We start from the raw sequence: 21,644 nt of genomic DNA, 5'->3' as shown, positions 1-21,644 counted from the left end.
ATGACATTAGCCGGTAACAGTAAACTTTATTCGAAGAAAATCCATTGACAGAATCAAAAGATATGACAGAATTTGTAATATAAATTTTTGCGTAAAATTCTATTGGCCGAGCCTGACTTTTCGCATGAAGGTTCATATTTAAGAAATTGTACTGCATTAATGTAATTTGTTAGAGACATGTCAAACCTATATGATTGTACTTGTATAACACTAAATTACTAGGAAATGAGTATAAATTTTGGATTAAGTTAAAATTTGGATTCATTTAGGTCTCAACCCGGTACGGAATTAGACCCAACCCGTTGTAGTCTAGAAAGTAGTTCTTTAAAATTTTGAAATGGCCCAGTTTAAGTCATCTCTAGTTAGATTGGTCATAATTAAAGTGTATTTATTGCATGTGTGTAGTTTTTGTGTGTTATATGATGACTTTAAAAGTTATTTTTTGTGTATTCTCCAGGAACTCATTTGTTGGTGGAAGGATTAAAGATGTACTACCCACCAGCTGTCAGGAGTTTTTAAAGAGGTGAATTTAAACTGTGTTACAACAGAATGAAGATTTCTGAAAAAAGTAGATGGCTAACCTATTATATTTTGGGCCTCATTGGACTTAGATAGTGTTAATGTTTAAAGTTGAAGACAGTATATAATTCATCAAGAACAGTGGAATCCAGAATTAAGCCTCAAATTTGACTGATTTACTATAGAACAAATAGTACGAAAATTCACCGGGCCGAGTCCGTTAGAAGGTGCTGATGATATAGATGGTCAACTGTTGGTAGCCGGTAACAGGGTTCTCATTAACCTCAATCTGTCACGTATGTATTCAACTTTAATGTTAATTTCAGTCATATAAATGCATAGTAACTTCACATTTATAGGTCTGAGTTGAATTACTGATTATGAATATCTTGGGTTTTAATAAACATCGTGGTTGACTCAAGAAAATTTCTTACATCAAATCACTTAATTCTTGTTTTCTGATTCCACAAATGTGCCTTTCTCTGCCATTAATGCTAAAAATTTGCTTTTTGACAAGACGAGGATTTTTATGTCATTAAACACAACACATCAATAATTGATTGATTGATTGATTGATATGCAATGAGTCAGCATGGCAACATCATAAAATAAATACATAAAATTTAAAACAAAGTGTATGAATTAGTAATTCATAGCCATATTGAAAGAAACATTATACATGTTTATTTCAAGAATTACACACACAAAATAGAAGAGATATCTCCATTGTGGTCTTAAATGAGCTATGTTATTTTGTGATTTAGAAAAACATGGAATACCTTTAATCAAACAATGAAAAAAAAATCATTTTTACTGTAAACTTTTCTACTTTTGACATGTTATAAATAGAATATTATATATTCGTGTATAACTTCATTACTAAATTTATTAAACCCGTTGAATGAAATATTATGCTCGCTTAGAGGCTGGCATTATATAATTTTATTCAACTTGTTCAATAAATTAAGTATTAAACCTACACTCGATATATTCGTGTAGCTTCATTACTAAATTTTTGAACTTGTTGAATATTCTATATATAAAATTGAAGGTTTAAAATATTACAGGGAATGAGATAGGTGAGACAGGCCTTGAGGCCCTACTGAAGGCCATGCAGTATCAGACAACATTGTGTATGGAAAACAAAAGTAGCGGAACTGGGCTTATGAGATTATTAGTCGGGGTAAGTTAACATTGGCTTGCATTGTTATTGATTCATTTTAATTTCTGGGGCGTCCGTGGCCAAGTGGTTAAGGTCGTTGACTTCAAATCTCTTGCCCCTAGGGCTGTGGGTTCGAATCCCGACAGGGACTTTGGATCTTTCATGTGAGGAAGCTATCCAGCTAGTTTACGAAACGTCAGTGGTTCTACTCAGGTGCCCGTTTGTGCCTGAAATATTTCACGGAAGGGCACCAGAGGTCTTCCTCCACCAGTAAAGCTGGAATATCACCAAATGACCTATATTGTGTTGGTTAGACTTGAAACCCAATCTAACAAACAAACAAATTTTATTTGATTGCGGATTACAGTTTTAAGTTTTAGTAAACTAATTGTTGAATTAATTTATTTTCTTTTTTGTAGAAGAACAAGGTACGATCCAGCCATGAGTTACTACAGAAGATAACAGATATCATGTTACCTAAAGATCCTTTCTATAAACCTCCACCACAGACCCCGGATGTTACTGAGGCTTAAACACAAATACAGATTTACATAATGTCACTTTTAACTTTAATATAGTTACAGCTCTTTAATTGATTTATTTGAAAAATATCCTTTGACTGGATTTCTAGGAAAAAGTCTTTAATTGGATTCCTTGGAAAAATTGTTCAATTGGAATCCTTGGAAAAATTATTTTATTGGATTCCTTGAAAAAATTCTTTTAGTGGATTGGAAAAATTATTTTATTGGATTCCCTGGAAAAAATTGTTTAATTAGATTCCATGGGAAAAATCTTTAATTGCATTCCTTGGAAAAATTCTTTTATTGGATTCCTTGAAAAAATTCTTTTACTGGATTCCTTGGGAAAATTATTTTATTGGATTCCATGGAAAAATTCTTTCATTGGATTCCTTAAAATATTTTGACTGGATTCTGTAGAAAAATTCTTTGAAGTCATAATTCTTTGAAAATTTTAAAAGCTTTATATAATGATGATTTTGAAAAATAAAGATAGTGTATGAACTGGAAAATGAAACAGCTATCTTCTGATGTCGTTAAACGTGTTTATGAATGTGATAACAAAAACTGTGATGTTTAGATATAATAAATCAGTGCAGAATTTTGTCATAATTTGTTCTATGCTGAATTTAAGGTCAACATTAAAACATGATATATTAGTATTACTTATATCAAATATATATGTGTTAAACAAAGTTATTATAAAATGTGCTAAAATGTTAAATGTAAAAGCCTATAGCTATAACTTGGCTTTTAAATTATTCTAGAAGTTTAGTCAACATTAACACATATAATATAAAGCCTAACATTGTTGAAATGTGTGAAATTTGAACGGAAAAGCGTATATCTTATAAAGGTTACTTTCTGTTAAATGTTAGATAATAATTCTAGGATAATGAATATGCAACTTATTGAAATAATGTTGTCTTTTATGTAATAAACTTTAAAACACTCGCATTAACATTTAGATAAAAGTTGTTTGTATTTTTTTTAAAACGTCCATATTTTCTGTGATAATGATTGTTTTTATGTTCAGAGTTATTTATATATGTACATGTTTGGTTATTTTATTTAATAAATGTTATTGAATGTATTTTTTATTTCAATAACATATATATTACTTAACAGTTTGAAAGTTTAGAATCATAAATGCATATATATGTGTTACATATTATGTTATGACACATAATGTTATGTATGTTAATATGCAAATAACATTTGTGATGAATAAAGAAATCTCCTCTAAAACATCTTGTTGTAACTGCTCTGAAACCCACCACTGTTTCATGACTGACTGGATTCCTTAAAATAGTTCTTTGATTTCAAATCCCATAAAAATTCTTTGAATTCCATGGAATAATTCTTCGATTGAATCACATAGAAAAATTCTTTGATTGAATTTCATGGAAAAATCGTCTGTTGTGAGATTGCTATTATCTTGTTCAAGTGAGCTTTTAATTTCTATTACAATCTGGTCATAACTGATGTTTAAACTTATCTATAGTGCATATAGAAATGAAATTGACAGTGTTTATATTAACCTCACGTTTACGAACGACTATTTGCCATCATGTAATGATGAATTTGTAAGTTTTACGGAATCTAGGATGATGGCAATATTCTTTTATTCATTAAGAACAAATTTGGTTCAGGACTTTCTGAACTTAAAAAATTCTACATTATCTAGGCTCTTGCTTTACTATCAAGCTATTGGAATAGTTGAGCACGCTGTCGCTCCAACACTTGCTGTAAATTTTGTTCCTTTGCTTTTCAAATTTTGGGCGAGGTAATGCACTGAAAACGTTTGTCTTGATATATGAATCAACAGCTGGGTCAGAGAAGTGAAGTCCTTTCTTAAAATTCATTTTTTTTAATGCTACATTTTCATTTTACATGATTTTACATTCTAAATTGGGGTATAAATTCATGCATGATTTTAAAAAGAATATAACAAGAAAAACATCAATCGAAATTATCGAGCTTATCTTTAATATAACTACATATATGTGTACATTTGATATGTATGTAAAAAATAACTTTCCCCTGAAGCAACATGACCTGAGAGGTTAATAATATGAAAGCTAATGATACAGCCCGCCTCTGCAATATCTAGTGTTGAAAATTAGTTCTGTCAAACGTTAGGAATTGACGGAATTTGTCTTTTGATTTATCATACATTTTTTTTAATTGGCTTTGTAGTTCGAGTTTAGTCAACATTAACACATATAATATAAAGCCTAACATTGTTGAAATGTGTGAAATTTTAATAGAAAAGCGTACATCTTATAAAGGTTACTTTCTGTTAAATGTTAGATAATAATTCTAGGATAATAAATATGCAACTTATTGAAATAATGTTGTCTGTTATGTAATAAACTTTTAAACACTCACATTAACATTAAGATAAAAGTTTTTTTGTTGTTTTTTTAAAATGTCCATATTTTCTGTGATAATGATTGTTTCTTATGTTCAGGGTTATTTATATATGTACATGTTTGGTTATTTTATTTAATAAATGTTATTGAATGTACTTTTTATTTCAATAACATATTTATTACTTAACAGTTTGAAAGTTTAGAGTCATAAATGCATATATATGTGTTACATAATTATTATGTTATGTATGTAAAATATGCAACTTGCATTTGTGATGAATAAAGAAATCTCCTCTAAAACTTATTGTTGTAACTGTTCTGTTACTTCTAAACACGCCACTGTTTCATGACTGTTTGATTGGATTCTTTAAATTAATTATTTGACTGAATTCCTTTAATAAAAATGGATTGAATTCCATAGAAAAATTCTTTGATTGAATTTCCTGGAAAAAATATGTCTCTGTTGTAAGGTTGCTATGGTGCTATTATGTTGTTCAAGTAAGCTTTTAATTTCTATTACAATCTGGTCATAACTGATGTTTAAACTTATCTATAGTGCATATAGAAATGAAATTGACAGTGTTCCTATTAACCTCACGTTTACGAACGACTATTTGCCAACATGTAATGATGAATTTGTAAGTTTTACAGAATCTAGGATGATGGCAATATTCTTTTATTCATTAAGAACAAATCTGGTTCAGGACTTTCTGAACTTAGAAAATTCTACATTATGTGCGCTCTTGTTTTACTATCAAGCTATTGGAATAGTTGAGCACGCTGTGGCACCAACACTTGTTGTTAATTTTGATCCTGATCTTCAAATCTTGGGCCAGGTAATGCACTGAAAACGTTTGTCTTGATATATGAATCAACAGCGAAGTCTTGTCTTAAAATCTAATTGTTTTTATTACTACATTTTCATTTTACTTGAACTTAATTGTGGTACAAATTCATGCATGATTTTGGAAAGAATATAACAAGAAAAACATCAATCGAAATTATCGAGCTTATCTTTAATAGAACTACATAATATATGTACATTTGATATGTATGTAAAAAATAACATTCCCATGAAATAACATGACCTGAGAGGTTAATAACATGAAAGCTAATGATGCAGCCAGCCTCTGCAATATCTGGTCTTGAAAATTAGTTCTGTCAAACGTTAGGAAATAACTGAATTCGTCTTTTGATTTATCTTATTAAGATTGACTCTGTAGTTCGAATTTTGTAACTTTCCACCAATGGATGAAGACCATAACCACTTTACGTGAGCGACACAAAATTTGATTTTTGAGAAAAAAAACAACAACAAAAAAAACCAATCATTTATATATGTGGACTCCAAAAATGTCAAAAAACTGATATTGCAGTTTTAGTTAGGTCTTATTGTCACACTTGTATTTTGCGATAATTTTATATCAATCATCTACTATCAATATTTATTTAATACATATTTAAACATATTGTGCTAGTTAATCGTGATTTTTGTTGCGAGTTTTTTTAAAGAGATAAATAACAATTCTAAAATGTTACATATTTTCAAATATAGAATATAAATAGTTCTCTATAACTCCACTAAGCTAGTTCTAATTAAACGAGTTTTTATATTTTTGTCAAATACACTAACACACTGATGATAATTTGTGTCAAATACAACTTTAACACACCACCGAGCTCAGGGTTCATATTTCCAAAAGGACCAAAATATATACAAGAAAACACCGAGGGATAATATTATCACTAAACCAATATTTAGGCCTATTTTGGCGTATTTGTTTTGTTCAAGGCACGCAACTTTCTCCATGTGTAACCGCAGTTGTCGTTCCTTTTCTTCGTCGACCTCGTTTGTGATTCCACACACATAATTCAGCGCCTTTCCCGCGCAATGCATCTCTGCAAAGCAAGAATTAAAATATTAATAATGCTATTAAAAGGATAAGAAATCCCATAGTAAATCGTTATATACATTGAAAGACTGACTGTTTCTGTTTAATAAAAAGCTTGCTCCTCAAATAAAATAAAAGAGAGATTTTCAGAAGTAAGAAACTCGAAAAGTGCTAGTTAATGATTGATACCGGCAGGATTTAAACTGAAATTCAAGTTCTAATTTTAATTTTTCTGCCTCTAGAAATTTAGATATAATATAGGTGTCAAACCTTTATCTTCTTCTGGTTCATCAAGTTTCGGGTCCCTGTAGTGATGTTTTTCCTCCACGGAGAACACGTGCATGTTATTATCACCTGTTGCTGCAAGATTTGTGAAACCATTCTCCTTATCTTTACCTAGTTTGTCAGGTTCTGTCTCTTCTATATACGGAGCCGATTTCCTCGTCCAAAATGTCGTACGTGTCAACTTAACAAGAAAAAAATGTTTGTTTTATAAAAGTTGTGTATCTTTTTAAGTTTGTGATAAAACATTTATACATACTTTACGTTAATGGCCAAAGACATTTTACATGTCGATAGCCAATAAATTTGGAAACTTTTTTATTTGGTAATTTTTAACAAACGAAAATGAGTTGGCACGATTTTTTTTATCAAATTAATGCGTATTTATAATACTTGATTGAATCAAAACGTAAATATAGAAAAAATAAATAAAAGCGTTGAATAATAACTTTTGAATCGTTTTAACCTGCCATATAAAATCATGTACTTAGGTGAAAACAAGAACATGTGTTTTCTGTGTACTTTCTCTATATTACGGACACATTAACCGTGACATAAAACTGTAATGCTATTTAAATGGATGGAGTCTCTAGGACGACTTTAAATTTAGCAAACAAATTCATTTGTATTTTTTAGACACAAAACTGTTCATAATTTTTACATAAACTTATTTACATATATAAAGATGAAAATGAACTAAAACATAACGTTTTAATCAAGATATATAAAACAGGTAAATTGTAATTAATATTAGTAAGAAATTAGTCTCAGCTAGGTTTAAAAAGATACTGATCTATATTGATGTTATGACAAAGCAATAAGATTGACAATTCGAGCAAAACAACAGACATTACAAAGCAATTAACCCACATTGTTTATCAATGTCCACAGAATTAAGACGTTTGTAATGTGATTTATAGTATGTTTTTATGAGGTTTGCCACATCCTTAACGCAGTTAATTCTGCTAATGAAGCAAATTTATACTTGTTTGTTTGTCAAATAAATTAAATCACTAAGGTTTTGTCATTAAAGCAAACTATTTTTTATGTGTAATTTACCGGCGTCTTTTGCGGGTTTTTAAAGATTATCATAAGAATGTTAAGGCTAACCAGAGATATCACTGTCAAAGTTTAAGGATGATTTGCTGTTACGTAATTCATTGAGGGATTGTCACTATGGTTTCTTGATCAACATATTAACATCAAATATGCAATATAATTCAAGTAAGATTATCTAGATGTTTATCAGATGAGAAAACTTGCATATATTTCTAAAAAGTAAATACAGTGAAATGATGTTCACATTAATTGGCTTTGCTGACAATCTTCATTTAAGTTGAAAACGACCCGGCGCTGATAAAATGTTGACAATCTCCATTTAAGTTGAAAACAACCGCGCTGAACCTAGATATTTTACAACAGTAAAATGGTGACAAGCTAAAAATTTAAGTTGAAAACGATCCGGTATTGAACCTACTTACGTATTTTTCATGAGGTCTGCCGGTAAAATAACTGATGACAATAGCCGTCACACCAGTCAACAGTGTGATAAATAACGAGAAATACATGTAATGAAAGTTTTTCAAGATGGCGGGACGATTGTCATCTTTACCACAGCCTCCACTACTGTAGTAGACAAATGCCAAGATCATCCGTATAACACCAGTCAGAAAAGCCAACATCAACGCCCAGAATGCTCCCTGTAAAATTAGAACATACTATACTCAGAAAAGCCAACATCAACGCCCAGAATGCTCCCTGTAAAATTAGAACATACTATACTCAGAAAAGCCAACATCAACGCCCAGAATGCTCCCTGTAAAATTTAGAACATATTATACTTTACAGTCGTTTTCATAGGTTGATCCCCGTAAACTCAAGGTCAATTAATAAAAGGCAAACTAGTGTATTTAAAATGACATTTAGACACATTGTTCCAGTTGTCCCAGACATAAACACAAAAAGTGAATGTTTGAAAATTTCACAAGCTTTAAAGGTCAAGTGTACCTCAGCAATGCTATCATTTCAATTTTACAAAACTTTTCTCTCTTGGTATTAGATACAGTTTTTAAAAAAATACTCATTTGGCACATAGATGAACTATGTTTTACTTCTTTTGCTCTGTTGACATTGGGGTAAAATCATAGTGTATAAGCATTTTGGATGGAAGTTAAAATGCCACTTTTTTACATTTTGCTACGCTTCATGACACATAACTGCACATTCAGCGCAACTTTCTTCTTAAATCCATTATTTAAACATAACTAAACATATGTTTGACATTTCTAAAGAATTGAAAAATGAACGTGCCTTTAATATAAAGAAATTTGATTAAAATTAACATTTTCATAATGGTCAAATCATGAGTGAAGTATAGTGATGCTTATAAGTAATACAGTCAATTAAATAAGCATATTACCTGTTCATTAACCATCGGAACTAGTACTGCCAGCAGAAATATGGCTGCAAAAGGTGGAGCCAAATAATTTGTTATTTCTTGTATATAAATGAAAACTTGACCCCCTTGTGTCTCCTTTAGCACTGGTACCCACGCTATTGACACGCCCACCATAATGAGTATAAAAAGTCTGAAATGAAAATGAAATGCTTTCTATAAAACCTAATCTTTGTATCATAAAACAAAAAATTCATATGCCCTCATTTGCAATCCCAATCACACGTGACGTCAGAGACGTCACACAGTACTACACATACGTATTTCAAAATAGAGAAAATGGGAATCCCTAAAGAAAGTCCAAAAAAGCAAAACTGAAAATCCTGCAGGCTTGATTTGATTGAGCCTGTTCATGGACGGTAGTGTCAAGTGCAAAGTACAGTCCGAGCCCCTGAGCACCGGCTTAAGCAGAATTCAACATTAAAACATGAAAATGGCGAAATTATAAATTAAGAAACATTCGCAGATTTGTTCAACACATTTCTTTCCTCAAAATACTTCCCCGAAAAAGATACCTTTATATAATGATGAAATATTCTATATAATGCTATATAAATCTTACCTGCCTACAAGCATTTGTTCTCTTTGAGAACAGTTCTTTCTTATTTTAGTATAAATATCAACAGTGAACAGGGTACTGGCGCTGTTAAAGATCGAGTCAAGGTCACTCATAAGAGCCGCTATCATCACCGCCATCATAAGACCACGTAAACCTGAATATAAGACCATGTAAATCTGAATATAAGACCACGTATACCTGAATATTAGACCACGTAAACCTGAATATAAGACCAGGTTTACCTGCACATAAGACCACGTAAATCTAAATATAATTCCACGAAAATCTGAATATGAGATCACGTAAACCTGACTATACATGTTCGTATGCAATCAAGACTTTTCGTTATTCAACACATCGGAAATAAAATTGAGATATATAGGTAAGGGTCTTTGCTTCCTTAAACATGAAGCTAAAAGATGTGTCAATAAAGGAAAAGAAATAAAAAGTTTAAGTTTGTTTTAAAGGGAAAATATAAATATTGCAATATCTAAACGACTGACTACGGGATATAGTAAATTTTTATATTTACAATTTAGTTGGAAAATTGTACGGACATATCTTTAAAGTAAAATGTATTTAGACGATTCGGTATTTTACAAATAATCTATGACTTTTGTCATTTAAAATTGCACATAAGTTTCAGTAGTTTCAGTAGTTCAGTAGTATTTTTTCTTTGTTATCAAAAATTGCCATTTGTACACACCGAAACATATAATTTTGACGAAAAGAATTTTGACAAAATATATTGGCATTTAAGATAACGCAGAAAAGGGAAAACTAAAATATGTACGAAGTGCAAATTCATTCTGAAAGTCTGAACCACATCTTGTTTCTGTAACCCACCTTCTGGCATGATACCGAGGACAAGTCTCGGATAAGCTATACTGCTACATCCAGCCTCGCTTTGACAAACATAGTTACATATTTGTGGGTCAACACATGCAACTTCGTCTGTAATAACAAAAAAAAAAATGAACTATGAACTAACAACAAGTTGCAGCTAAGTCAGGTTTTTCTTCATATATTGCTTAGGTCCTTTCAAAATTTTCGAAAGGATAAGCAGTGATCCATTTCACACAACAACGATTGAACTAAAACCTTTAAATTTTACTTCTGAGTTTCTCTTGAAATTTATTCATATTTCAGAGAGGGAAAGTTACAACAAACTTAAAAGCAATATATATATATGATTTGCATGTGTTGTATGATTTAATATTGTTCAAGCTCTAACTTGCATCCTGCCCAATCCCAATCTGCATGGCCCCGATGGTACAAGCTTATACATTTAATATTTTATTACCAGCGTAGAGAACTCTGCTGATCATCCCCGGCATCACCATCATAAATAATGGTAAAACTTTTATAAAGCCGGCCATCAGTGTGGCTCCTTGAGCATGTGACAAACTCTTGGCCGCTAGGAGGCGCTGTACAATCACCTGACAAGAAAAAAACACAAATATTAATGAAATAAAAGAAGAGATCAGTTCCTTTATAGAAACGCATTGACAGTTTTAACAAAGTTGTATATATCCGTCACCTTCCACACAGAAGAAGGTCCTTGCAAGAAAATAGAAATGAATTAGACCATTGTTATATGCTTGTTTCACCGATTCCTCTGTACCTCTCCACAGAGAATGCAAGAACATTTCTTTTTGCTCAAAGTCTGGATGTTTGAATCATACATTACAAATGGCTTTTCTAAGCACCCTTATCGGACGATGCTTTATCAAAAAGGAAGATGCTGATTTGTCAAACGATTAAGAAATCTGCACAATTTCTTTTATCTCTTAGATTGTATGTTATGAATGTCGGTTGTGTTGAAGAAACTTAAGTGAATGGTACAGTGCAATTTCATACAAATACAAGACAAAATATTACATGGTCCAAATATTATATGGTCCAAGGAATTAAGCTTACGTTAGAATACCTGATCGGCACACCAGTACCAAATAGACCCCGGCGTCTGTCCTAGCAGAAACCCTAACCACGGCATATAGTCATCGTCTGCTTCACGTAACATCCGGAACGAGTTCGGGTCTGTCTCGTGACACGTGGTGTTTGGCATTCTATACGTCATCTTGGTAGTTGCATTCGGGTATTTTCGGGCAAGGCCGTCATAACCACCGATCTTTGAGAAACCTTAAATTCAAGATATTGATGAATGATTATGTTAAATGAGTTGTTATTTTGTAACACTTCATTTTTTTCTTGCATCTATTTAATTGAAATACTTAGTAATGTTACAGATAATCATTTTAGTGTTTTTGTCATTGCGCATCTTTGTGCACGAACTTGTGTACAAAATGTACATAAAAAGAAATTTAGATATTTTTTCTAACTGATTGACATTGATCATTATTATATAATTGTTTATACCAATTTACGATTGCCAGCATGGGTAATTAAATTGACAAAACATCAAAAACAAAGTTTGCTGTAACTATATAACATATATATAATGTACAAATATTCCCAGTCACCCCGCTCCCAAAACAACAGCAACAAAAACAACAACAACTAAAAACAAAACAAAACAACAAAAAAATAAAAAAATAAAACACCCCTGAACATATACATGTAAACACAAAATACATGATATAAACAATGATATACAATAGATACTCACTCATTGCCATCAAAGTAAGACCGCCACCAACCATCAGTATGGCCTGCATGGTGTCTGTATAAATAACAGCAGTCAAACCACCTGTAACAGTTTTGTTATGATGAAAATATAAAAGTGGTAAATTATGCAATTTGTTGTTTAAAATTTATGCAGAATAATTCATTCTTTTTATAAATAAATATATCTCTTCTTCAAACATTAGAGTACTGCGAGATGAAAAAGTTAGCATGTCCATGTCAAATATAAAAATTCATGCCACAAGCCGATAGATCACATTTGCTAATTGGTCTGTATTTTATTTTCGTTTATTGCTGGCTTGTTTATTGGGCACATAATAAACATCTATAGCAAAGCTACGGTGATAACGTAGCACACGGATTGCTTGTGCGGAAAATAACGAGAAAGGGATAGCGAAAAGCCTATACATTTACCGGAAGTCTTGACGAAAACAAACAGCAAAAGGTCGAAAAAGAAAATAAATAAATAAATTAACAGGAACATACCTGTCATGGTCATTATTCCGGTAACAGTGACTAGGATAAATATACATAAATATAAATCCCATTTTAGTGACTGCTGTATAAACAAAGCCCCCGTGAAAAGATCGCCCTAAAATATGAAACATGTCAGGTATAATTATATTACTATAATCTTTTTACTGTGTAGGTATAAATGAATTCAAATTACATTGAACAGCAGTGACAATCATACAAAAGTGACAATTCCAGCAAAAGAAGTCTTAATTAAATTGGTAAAGAGTTTATAGTGCAGTTAATAATCGCTACATCAACTTCCACCCATGTTGCCCCTTTGCCGTGCTGCTCCCACTCCCCTTTACCAGTTTCCCTGCCCACGGGAATATTACTTGATATACTTATTACCATATAAAGTAAAAGTATGGCGAGATATAGCTGGTTTTATTTGCTCAAAACGTCTGATTTAACAAAAACTGCAAGTTAATCAGAGTGATGACAATTTAAACACTATCTCACCGACTTCATTCAGCTCAATCAAGTAACTTCCTTCTCAAGTTTTATGAATAAACGCTTGTAAAAAAACCCCAATTTAATGCGTTTGATGTTTATTAAAGTAATTCACTATGTTTACCAATGACGGAGAACAACTAGATCTAGTCCCTGTTTGACACAAAATAAACAAGACATATCTGATGTCTTACGCCTCGATTTATAAAGGTTTCACAGCTGTGTACTATTCTTACAGAATTCGGTAATGCACTCGACAATGTATAATAATAACCTCAAATTATATAGCTTTACAGCGGAAAAGAAAGTGGCTAATTGTACTTCGAATACTTACAGAACATTTTGTGAATATATATAAAATTAGAGATAGTAATGCAAAGTAAACCCGCAGTCTTTCACCACCAAACCGCTTTGTAAGGTATTCAGGCATCGTGTACGTCTGAAAATTAAGATTATAATTAATTTTTTTTTTTGTCTTATTACGAATTTGACAATAATAATGAGATTGGGCATCCGCGCAGTCTGATCAGGATCCTTGCTGTCCGCTAACCAACCCTTTTACAAGTAGAGAAACTGATAGCGAACAGCATGGATCCTGATCAGACTGCGCGGATGCGCAAGCTGGTCTGGATCCATGCTGGTCGCAAACCCATTATGTTGGTTTTGTCGTGACGGGGCTCAATTATAACTCATGAAATATCTGCAAAACGAACTCTCATTATTATCGGCCAGTGATGATATATTTTTATAATGATGAACTATTTACATATTACATCTGTCAATTTGTCGACCAACCAGGTAGATGGAGGTGCTATGTTTACATTACATGATTGTTTATGTAAATCTAGCTTGCCATGAATATTAAATGAGAGACAGGTATGCAAACTAAAATAGTCAAGATAAAATTCAGATTTTCATTATCATGATTAAATCTAGGTTTAATGATGATGGAACGTTGATGTCAAAGGCGATGGAACACTTGAGTGGAGAAAGTTCAAACCATTAAATATTCAAACATTGAATATAAACCTATGTAAATATATACAAACATAATGTTCTACTTGTTCTCTAATATTATTCAAAGGTAAAATAAGTTGAAAAAAGGTCAAGAATATAATATCAACATATTTTTTTCAGATTGATAACTTCTCGACAAAGCTTATCATCGAATTCAAGTTTTCGTCGGCACCAAAACAAAACAACAAATTAAAAGAAACTTACCCCACATGCAATGTACACGGGGATAAATATCCAGCCGAGTAACTGTAAGAGTAGGATTGCCTGAAAATAAATAACACGTTTCATTTAAATAGCATGTCATTACATTACAATTGTTATCATATTTGATAATCATTTGAATTCTGGCACCATTATAACATGGCGCAAATTAGACGCATTACCTTCTTTCAATAAAATATACTGTTAACAAAATTCTGCTTAAGCTAAATACAGGTCGAACCCGAGATACCTTCGATTGAAAGGTAAAATAAACTATTGTAATGGAATTATAGGCTAAAATAAATTGGAATTTTTCATTTATTATGTTCAATAGTGCATTAAAATAAGTGTTCTATGCTTATGTCCTTATATTTTGTACGTGCCCTCCTTGTTCAATAATATACTTCAGAATTAGGTGTTATTATCACAAAGATGTTAATTTGCAAGACTTCATGGTTGTTAATTGATCAGTTATGTCATCAGCAAACATATACACTTTACTGCTAGTCGCTCCCTATTTCGGCGGTTTGGTATTCCAGGGATTTCTATTTTGATAATATATTCTATACATAAGTATCAATTTCTCTCAAACATTGTACTGATTACTTACATTAAATTCCCATGCTCCAACACCAATACCCTGTGCAGCACCCGAGCCGGAAAGACCTATAAAATGTTCAGTTCCGATGTTACTGACAAACAGTGAAGCACCAATCTGAAATAAGCCAAAACTAATATAATAAATACATCAGAGGTTCATTCTCCTGTAAATATGGTTTACTTGTGATATATATCATAATATGTGTCCTAAGCATGGTTTACTTGTGATATATATCATAATATGTGTCCTAAGCGTGGTTTACTTGTGATATATATCATACTATGTGTCCTAAGGATGGATTACTTGTGATATATATCATACTATGTGTCCTAAACATGGTTTACTTGTGATATATATCATAATATGTGTCCTAAACATGGTTTACTTGTGATATATATCATAATATGTGTCCTAAACATGGTTTACTTGTGATATATTTCATAATATGTGTCCTAAACATGGTTTACTTGTGATATATATCATAATATGTGTCCTAAACATGGTTTTCTTGTAATATGTAGCAAAATATATGCATATGCATGTTTTACTTGTGATTAATATCATATTTGTTTAAACCATGGTTTACTTGTAATTTTTATCATATGTGTGTCAAAGGCATGGTTAAATTGTTATATGTAACATAATATGTGACATATACATGGTTAACTTGTGATATACATATCATTATATATGTCATATGCATGCTTTACTTGTGATATATATCATAATATGTGTCCAACAAAAGACGTCTACAACATTAGATATTAAACATTTAACAAATAAAGATAAAAATAGTAATAATAACAAAACCCATTATGGCAATAAACACTATTATAAATATAAATGTTTCAGGTTTGACGTATTCAAATTATCATGACTGCAAGAACTCAACTTCAGATGTAAGTTCTAATGAATATCATAATATGTGTCCTGAGTATAGTTTACTTGTGATATATATCATAATATGTGTCCAACAAAAGACGTCTACAACATTAGATATTAAACATTTAACAAATATAAATAGTAATAATAACAAAACCCATTATGGCAATAAACACTCGTAAATGTTTCAGGTTTGACGTATTCACGTTATCATGACTGCAGATGTAAGTTCTAATGAATATCAAACTTATATAGCATTTCATCCCTATTTTTGTTTCAGTCATACACAGTCATATTTTAACTATTAAAACATTTTCATTTGATTAATCTAAAATCATTGAATATACATCAACATCATGAAAATACTTACAGGTAAAAAGAACATAGATCTTCCTGCGAGAAAGAACCCACCAACTGTGCTTCTATTAGACCTGCACATTGCCTGAAATAAAATAATGTTATAATAATATGATACTTCACATTGTTTTAAATGACAGTTTTCTTTGTGTCTTTGTTTTGTTTGTTAAATTTCTTTTGTTGACTGACTGTCGTAGAACTTTACCGAGGTTGTGCTATAGAAAAAAAGGGGATGTAATAACTTATTATGAGAAGGTTCATTTGTTATAAAAAGAATGAATAAAAAGGTTTCTTCGTGGAGAGGCCTTTCTACGTTTTTCACAATACCCAAATGGACTATTGGCAAACGGAACTAAAAGAACAAATAATGTAACATGCGGAAAGCTGTGTGGGAATGCGTGTCGTCTGCAATATCAGTCATTATTATAATTACAATATTAAACCTAAACATGGGAAACGCACAATTATCAAAATATTCAACCTTGAAATGAAAAGCAACGAAAACGCGCCCCAACCCGTATCCTCTACTTTCTAATTATCTCAACGTTCATTATGGTCGCTTTATTTACTTCTCCTGAAGCTCAACTTTATCTCCTTTCACTTATGTAAATTAAAATATCATTTCTTTATTCAAATCACGTTCAACATAAACCTTGTAATATTTATATTTATGTAAGTATGACAAACTATTGTCTCCATGCAGTTTTTGCACTTTATATGCAGACATGTTTTTTTCTCTTTCCCCTTGTTATGCACTTTAATTTGTTTCAATTAATGTCATTTAATAAGGAAATACTACAAACAAAATTAAACAGACGGCAATTCTTAATCGGGAAAGCAAACAATTTGATCGGAAAACCCCTAAAACTAGATTATTTATTAAAAATGGCACTATATAGAAAGTATGTTTTGTATTACAAGAAAAGAACCACAACTTTGCATTAACCACACTAAACCACACATTATTTTTCTTTTAACATTCAAACTGTTTCTTTCTTTTATAAGAAAGCTTTACCATGAAACATGTAAAATTGTTACAATTTGTATTTTTTACAAGTTACCACAACTCCTATGGCAATGATGATAACAAAGTATCCGGCCACCACGCCCAGATCTGCCCCGGTCAGGGAAACATTATCTTTGTGAGGGTACTCCGCCTTAAACAAGGCAAGCCTTTCTTCTGATGTAGCCATTGACTCTATGTTAAATATTCCAGATTTCAGTTACCTTAAAAAAAAAACAAATGAAACTAGCTTATATACTCAACTTGTCTTGAATTATATTGAAATAAATTATATTCATATAACATGAACGCCTATCATTCTACTTATTCTAAGCTCAGTTTTAAATAACTAACTCATTTTGACACACGTTTTAAACAACATCAGCTTAGTGCCGGTATACAAATAATGCCGATTTTCTTGTTTTCTGAAGATGCTGCAATAATGTATTACATCAAACGAACGGTGGTTAAAATACACGCACTCTACATTTCGACGAGGTTAATAAAACCACTTTATTATCATTATACTTATACAATATATACAATCTACAATGCACACAAAATGCATGAGAAAGAAAATTATAGGATTTAAAATAAAATAAAAAATAAAACTAACCTTGAAAATATAAAAGTACTCTTATCAGTGCATAAATTATATACTTCACTGATTGACGTAAAAATAGATCAAGGTACACGTATTTATTTCATTTAAGCAGACGCGTTTTTAGTCATTCATATTTATTGAAGCATGAACTGTCGAGGTAACTAAGTTAAAATATCCACCACGCGTGTGTATCAAATCATGTTATAAATTGGTAAACGTTTTTTAGGCTCATAATTGAAATAAATAAAACCGGCTTTCATAACAAATGAACCCTGGCCCGGCTGAAACCGGAAGTGATAAACTTTTGCAACCAGTACAGGAGCCAGCCTGACAGGGACATCGGTCCAGTCTAACCGGGCTCGATACTGTTGGTACTTGGTAGGCTATTATATACACGTATATTTTGATATTGAGATCCCTTAAACCTTGAATGAACTGTTAAAAATTCAAACTGGGTAACTTTAAAACGTTATGGGTTAATCAAGTTTGAAACTTTGACACACACTTCCTCATAAAAAGTTTTGGATAGAGCCCGATCCCAAAGACAGAAGCTCTTTGTCGTATCGGGAAACTTTTCAAATCGCTGATTTTGAGAAAGGCAGCCCTTCACCGTTTAAATAATGCATGCAGGCCCATCTTACACACCTACTTCAAACATCAAGCCGGGGTGGCAGACTGACAGTGCCAGTATGATTGTAAACAAAACAATTTATTTGTATGCATGTTTGTGACAGTAAGTACGTTAAACGTAAATAATACAATATATGCATCTTGTGATGTTTATTAACCGTAACTTGACTTTAAACATAAATTAAACAAATTGTATTTAATCATACATACGCTAGACGCTTTTTCTCCTAAATCCTCAATATTTATAAATGTTGACAGCCAAATATCTGTCACTAAAAATTTACATCCCGTTCAGAAAAAGGTACAAACACCAAACACTGCAATTTTATTATACAGGTAATTCTTCAAAGCAATCAAAGTACAGCTAGCTGTAGTGTTTAATATAGTTCACGGTTTACATACATTTGCATATCATTAATCTGTTAAGTTGGTTTACCACGTGAAAAATAATTATTTGTAAATATTGTCTTGTCCTCTATGTTTAATTTCTCACAAATGTCAATATATTAAATGTTATTTTATACCATTTTAAGTATATACTAAACATAAAATTTCGCGAGTGTATATTTTGTAAACAAAGCATGCTCTATTTGACAAGAAGATTTGTTTACAAATTCATAAAAAAGTAGGTCAATATATTTTGGACAAAGACCGGTAATGAAAAGACCTGGCGGTATGTACCAATGTTGTTGAATCTACATCCCCCTAATTTGTGAAATGGACTTGAAGTACTTTATATGTGGAATGTCTAATGAACACATCTATGGATGTTTCTAAATTCATTTTTTTTATCATCACAGGTTAAATGTTTGATATTCTGCTTTAACCGGTACTAGGGAGCATGATCGACAGCATGTTCTTTTCTGTACTGTCCACGAACATGCTAAATTAAAAATAGTCTTCAATATTTTCATTATTTCCGTTTTTAGGGATAAATTCCTTTTTTCTCTATCATACAATATTAGGGATATATCGACAAATGTGCTGGAGCAGCGCACAATGCTTATGTCTGACCTTACAATGGCCTGTCAATGTACTGGTAACCAGGGAAGCCATTAGCACTATTTAAAATATTTCAGTCTTATTTGTCGAACGAGAATTATACACTAGAACCATCGGTCAGTAAACTTTATGACCGCTTGTTTAACAAGTTCGAGTTTAATGATCAAGATTTGAACCACAAATGTCCGACACTGTAACTTGAGAATACCCATACGATTCCTCTTACCGTGCACTGTATTTATTATTAAAGTTTTATTGTAAATCAGAAGCAAATCAACTGTGTTAGTAAAAAGCTTGTTAAATTATAAAAAAATGATGTTATGTTTAGTAAATGTTATTAATCTGGAACAGAACAGAAAGTTATTCGTCTGTCTCGAACATTTATAGTTCATAGTTACATACAAAAACATTTCCTTATACATGGGCTAATTGGACACTCATACGTTAAATCAGGGTCTTTCTATTTGAAAGACCTTGGCAAAATATAGATTCAAATATTATTACATTGGACTCGAATCAAATTTCTTCTTTCTTTCCTTTAAATTAAAAAAAATATCCGTATAATAAACATTTACTATTGTATGAATTTAAGTGCATTTTAAATGGTTTAGTGCGTTCTTTCGACAATTGCATGCGCTTTTATAATAATTTGTAACGGTTTTCGAATGTAAGACTTTTTGTATATTCAAGCAGTTGAGTAAATTTGTTTTTGCGTGTCTGTGTATAAGTAATAGAAAGAGCATATCTGATTTTGTATGAGGGGCGTGGTTTGGTGTTTTTTTCTCCTTTGTATCATAGGCAAAAATGAAAACACTTTCCTTGTAGTCACAATATGAAACTCAAGAAAAAAAAGTAATCAGTCTACGAACATCTGTATTTGACTTTTCTATCGTTATCTCTTTCCCTTTCGTCACAATAAGTAAACCGCAGAAAAAATGTTGCCAATCAACGAGCGTGCTTTATTTGTATCATAGTTTGGGGACCTTTCCCTTGTTAGTTACCCGCACTCCAGTTTCCACACTGTCTGTCGGGATATTCAATAGAAATAGGCTATCTGATTTGTACATTGAAATTTCAGACCTTGATGCTGTTAATTGCAAATGCCGAAAGTAGTCCGCTTTTTTGAAGCGGTTACTTCCCTTTATATGCAAACACACACGCCGAAAAATTCAGGGGAGATCACTGCGTAAAGATTGTCAAATGACAGGCGCATTTATTTTCAAGCAACATAGTTCCCGATTGGTCGAAGATTTCTAATATTGTTTTATTCTTTATAGATATACATGCTTAGCTCCATGAGTATTTACATCTGTGTTAAACAACATGTTTAGCGTCGAAATAATAAGAGTTACTAACAGTAATTTAGAATAATATGGTTTTCTTCAGGCCGTTTACATATAACTACACCGTGGTCGAGGGGTTTGCACGCTCGCATAGTAGTCGAGAGGTCTGGAGTTCAAATCCCAGTTAAGGTCAACTCATTCTTTTTTAAATTGTTTAAGTCAAATAAACATTGAATTGAATATCAGTGTTGCAATTAGTCTTTTAGCCAATTTACTACAGTTAAAACACTGGAAAGCAATGGTGGCACTATACAAAAACAAATTGGTTTATAATCACACAACCTTCACCTTTGTGACATTCTGAAACCAAAAACAAATTCAGCGCCTTCTGTGCTTTGATTTTTTTTTATCTTGTCGTCTGTTATCGTGTTACATTGTATTGTAACGTACGTAACGTACGCTTTTTAGCGGCAATTCAAGCATAAGTCTGTGAACTGTTTATTGTGTGTCTAGTGGTATTGTATTGACTTTTGATATCTCCTTCCTTCCTTTTTCCCGCTACTTAAATTAGTCTTTATTCTCATTCCCACACAAAGTTAGCTACATATATTTTAAGTTAAATGGAACTCGTTATGTTTACAAAATTTTAATTAGAAATATAACTTATCATTTAGTTATTTTCATTATGAA

The 21,644-nt window shown here is 31.6% G+C and overlaps 1 protein-coding gene and 1 long non-coding RNA gene across 2 annotated transcripts; one reads left to right on the top strand and one right to left on the bottom strand.

Moving 5' to 3' along the window:
• The first annotated feature begins 738 nt into the window (after positions 1-738).
• Positions 739-3,447, top strand: LOC132742039 (uncharacterized). The gene is made up of 3 exons (XR_009627380.1): positions 739-815; positions 1,587-1,702; positions 2,101-3,447. It is a non-coding gene; the product is annotated as an uncharacterized LOC132742039 (long non-coding RNA).
• Positions 3,448-6,036: 2,589 nt separating this feature from the next.
• Positions 6,037-17,661, bottom strand: LOC132742038 (sodium/myo-inositol cotransporter-like). The gene is made up of 15 exons (XM_060730319.1): positions 17,494-17,661; positions 16,446-16,517; positions 15,203-15,307; positions 14,596-14,655; positions 13,709-13,813; positions 12,895-13,000; positions 12,392-12,472; positions 11,693-11,904; positions 11,066-11,201; positions 10,609-10,716; positions 9,766-9,916; positions 9,168-9,336; positions 8,230-8,448; positions 6,737-6,932; positions 6,037-6,473 (listed from the first exon to the last, which is right to left on the bottom strand). Exons 1-15 carry the CDS (start codon positions 17,623-17,625, stop codon positions 6,256-6,258), a joined length of 2,070 nt encoding a protein of 689 aa, XP_060586302.1. The 5' UTR covers positions 17,626-17,661; the 3' UTR covers positions 6,037-6,255.
• Positions 17,662-21,644: the final 3,983 nt, after the last annotated feature.

The sequence above is a fragment of the Ruditapes philippinarum genome, unplaced genomic scaffold (assembly GCF_026571515.1).
Source record: "Ruditapes philippinarum isolate M1 unplaced genomic scaffold, ASM2657151v2 ctg2185_1_1_1_1, whole genome shotgun sequence".
Lineage (NCBI taxonomy): Eukaryota > Metazoa > Mollusca > Bivalvia > Venerida > Veneridae > Ruditapes > Ruditapes philippinarum.
Note: the sequence above shows the minus strand (reverse complement) of the source record. Positions and strands in the feature narration are given on the sequence as shown.

Excerpts from the sequence above, each read along its gene's own strand:
- LOC132742038 (XM_060730319.1), bottom strand. The coding sequence starts at position 17,625 with ATGGCTACATCAGAAGAAAGGCTTGCCTTGTTTAAGGCGGAGTACCCT. Across the intron at positions 10,717-11,065 it reads CAGCAGAGTTCTCTACGCTG|ACGAAGTTGCATGTGTTGAC; the intron begins GTAATAAAATAT and ends TTGTTATTACAG. Across the intron at positions 6,933-8,229 it reads GCAGACCTCATGAAAAATAC|TTGACACGTACGACATTTTG; the intron begins GTAAGTAGGTTC and ends TTTCTTGTTAAG.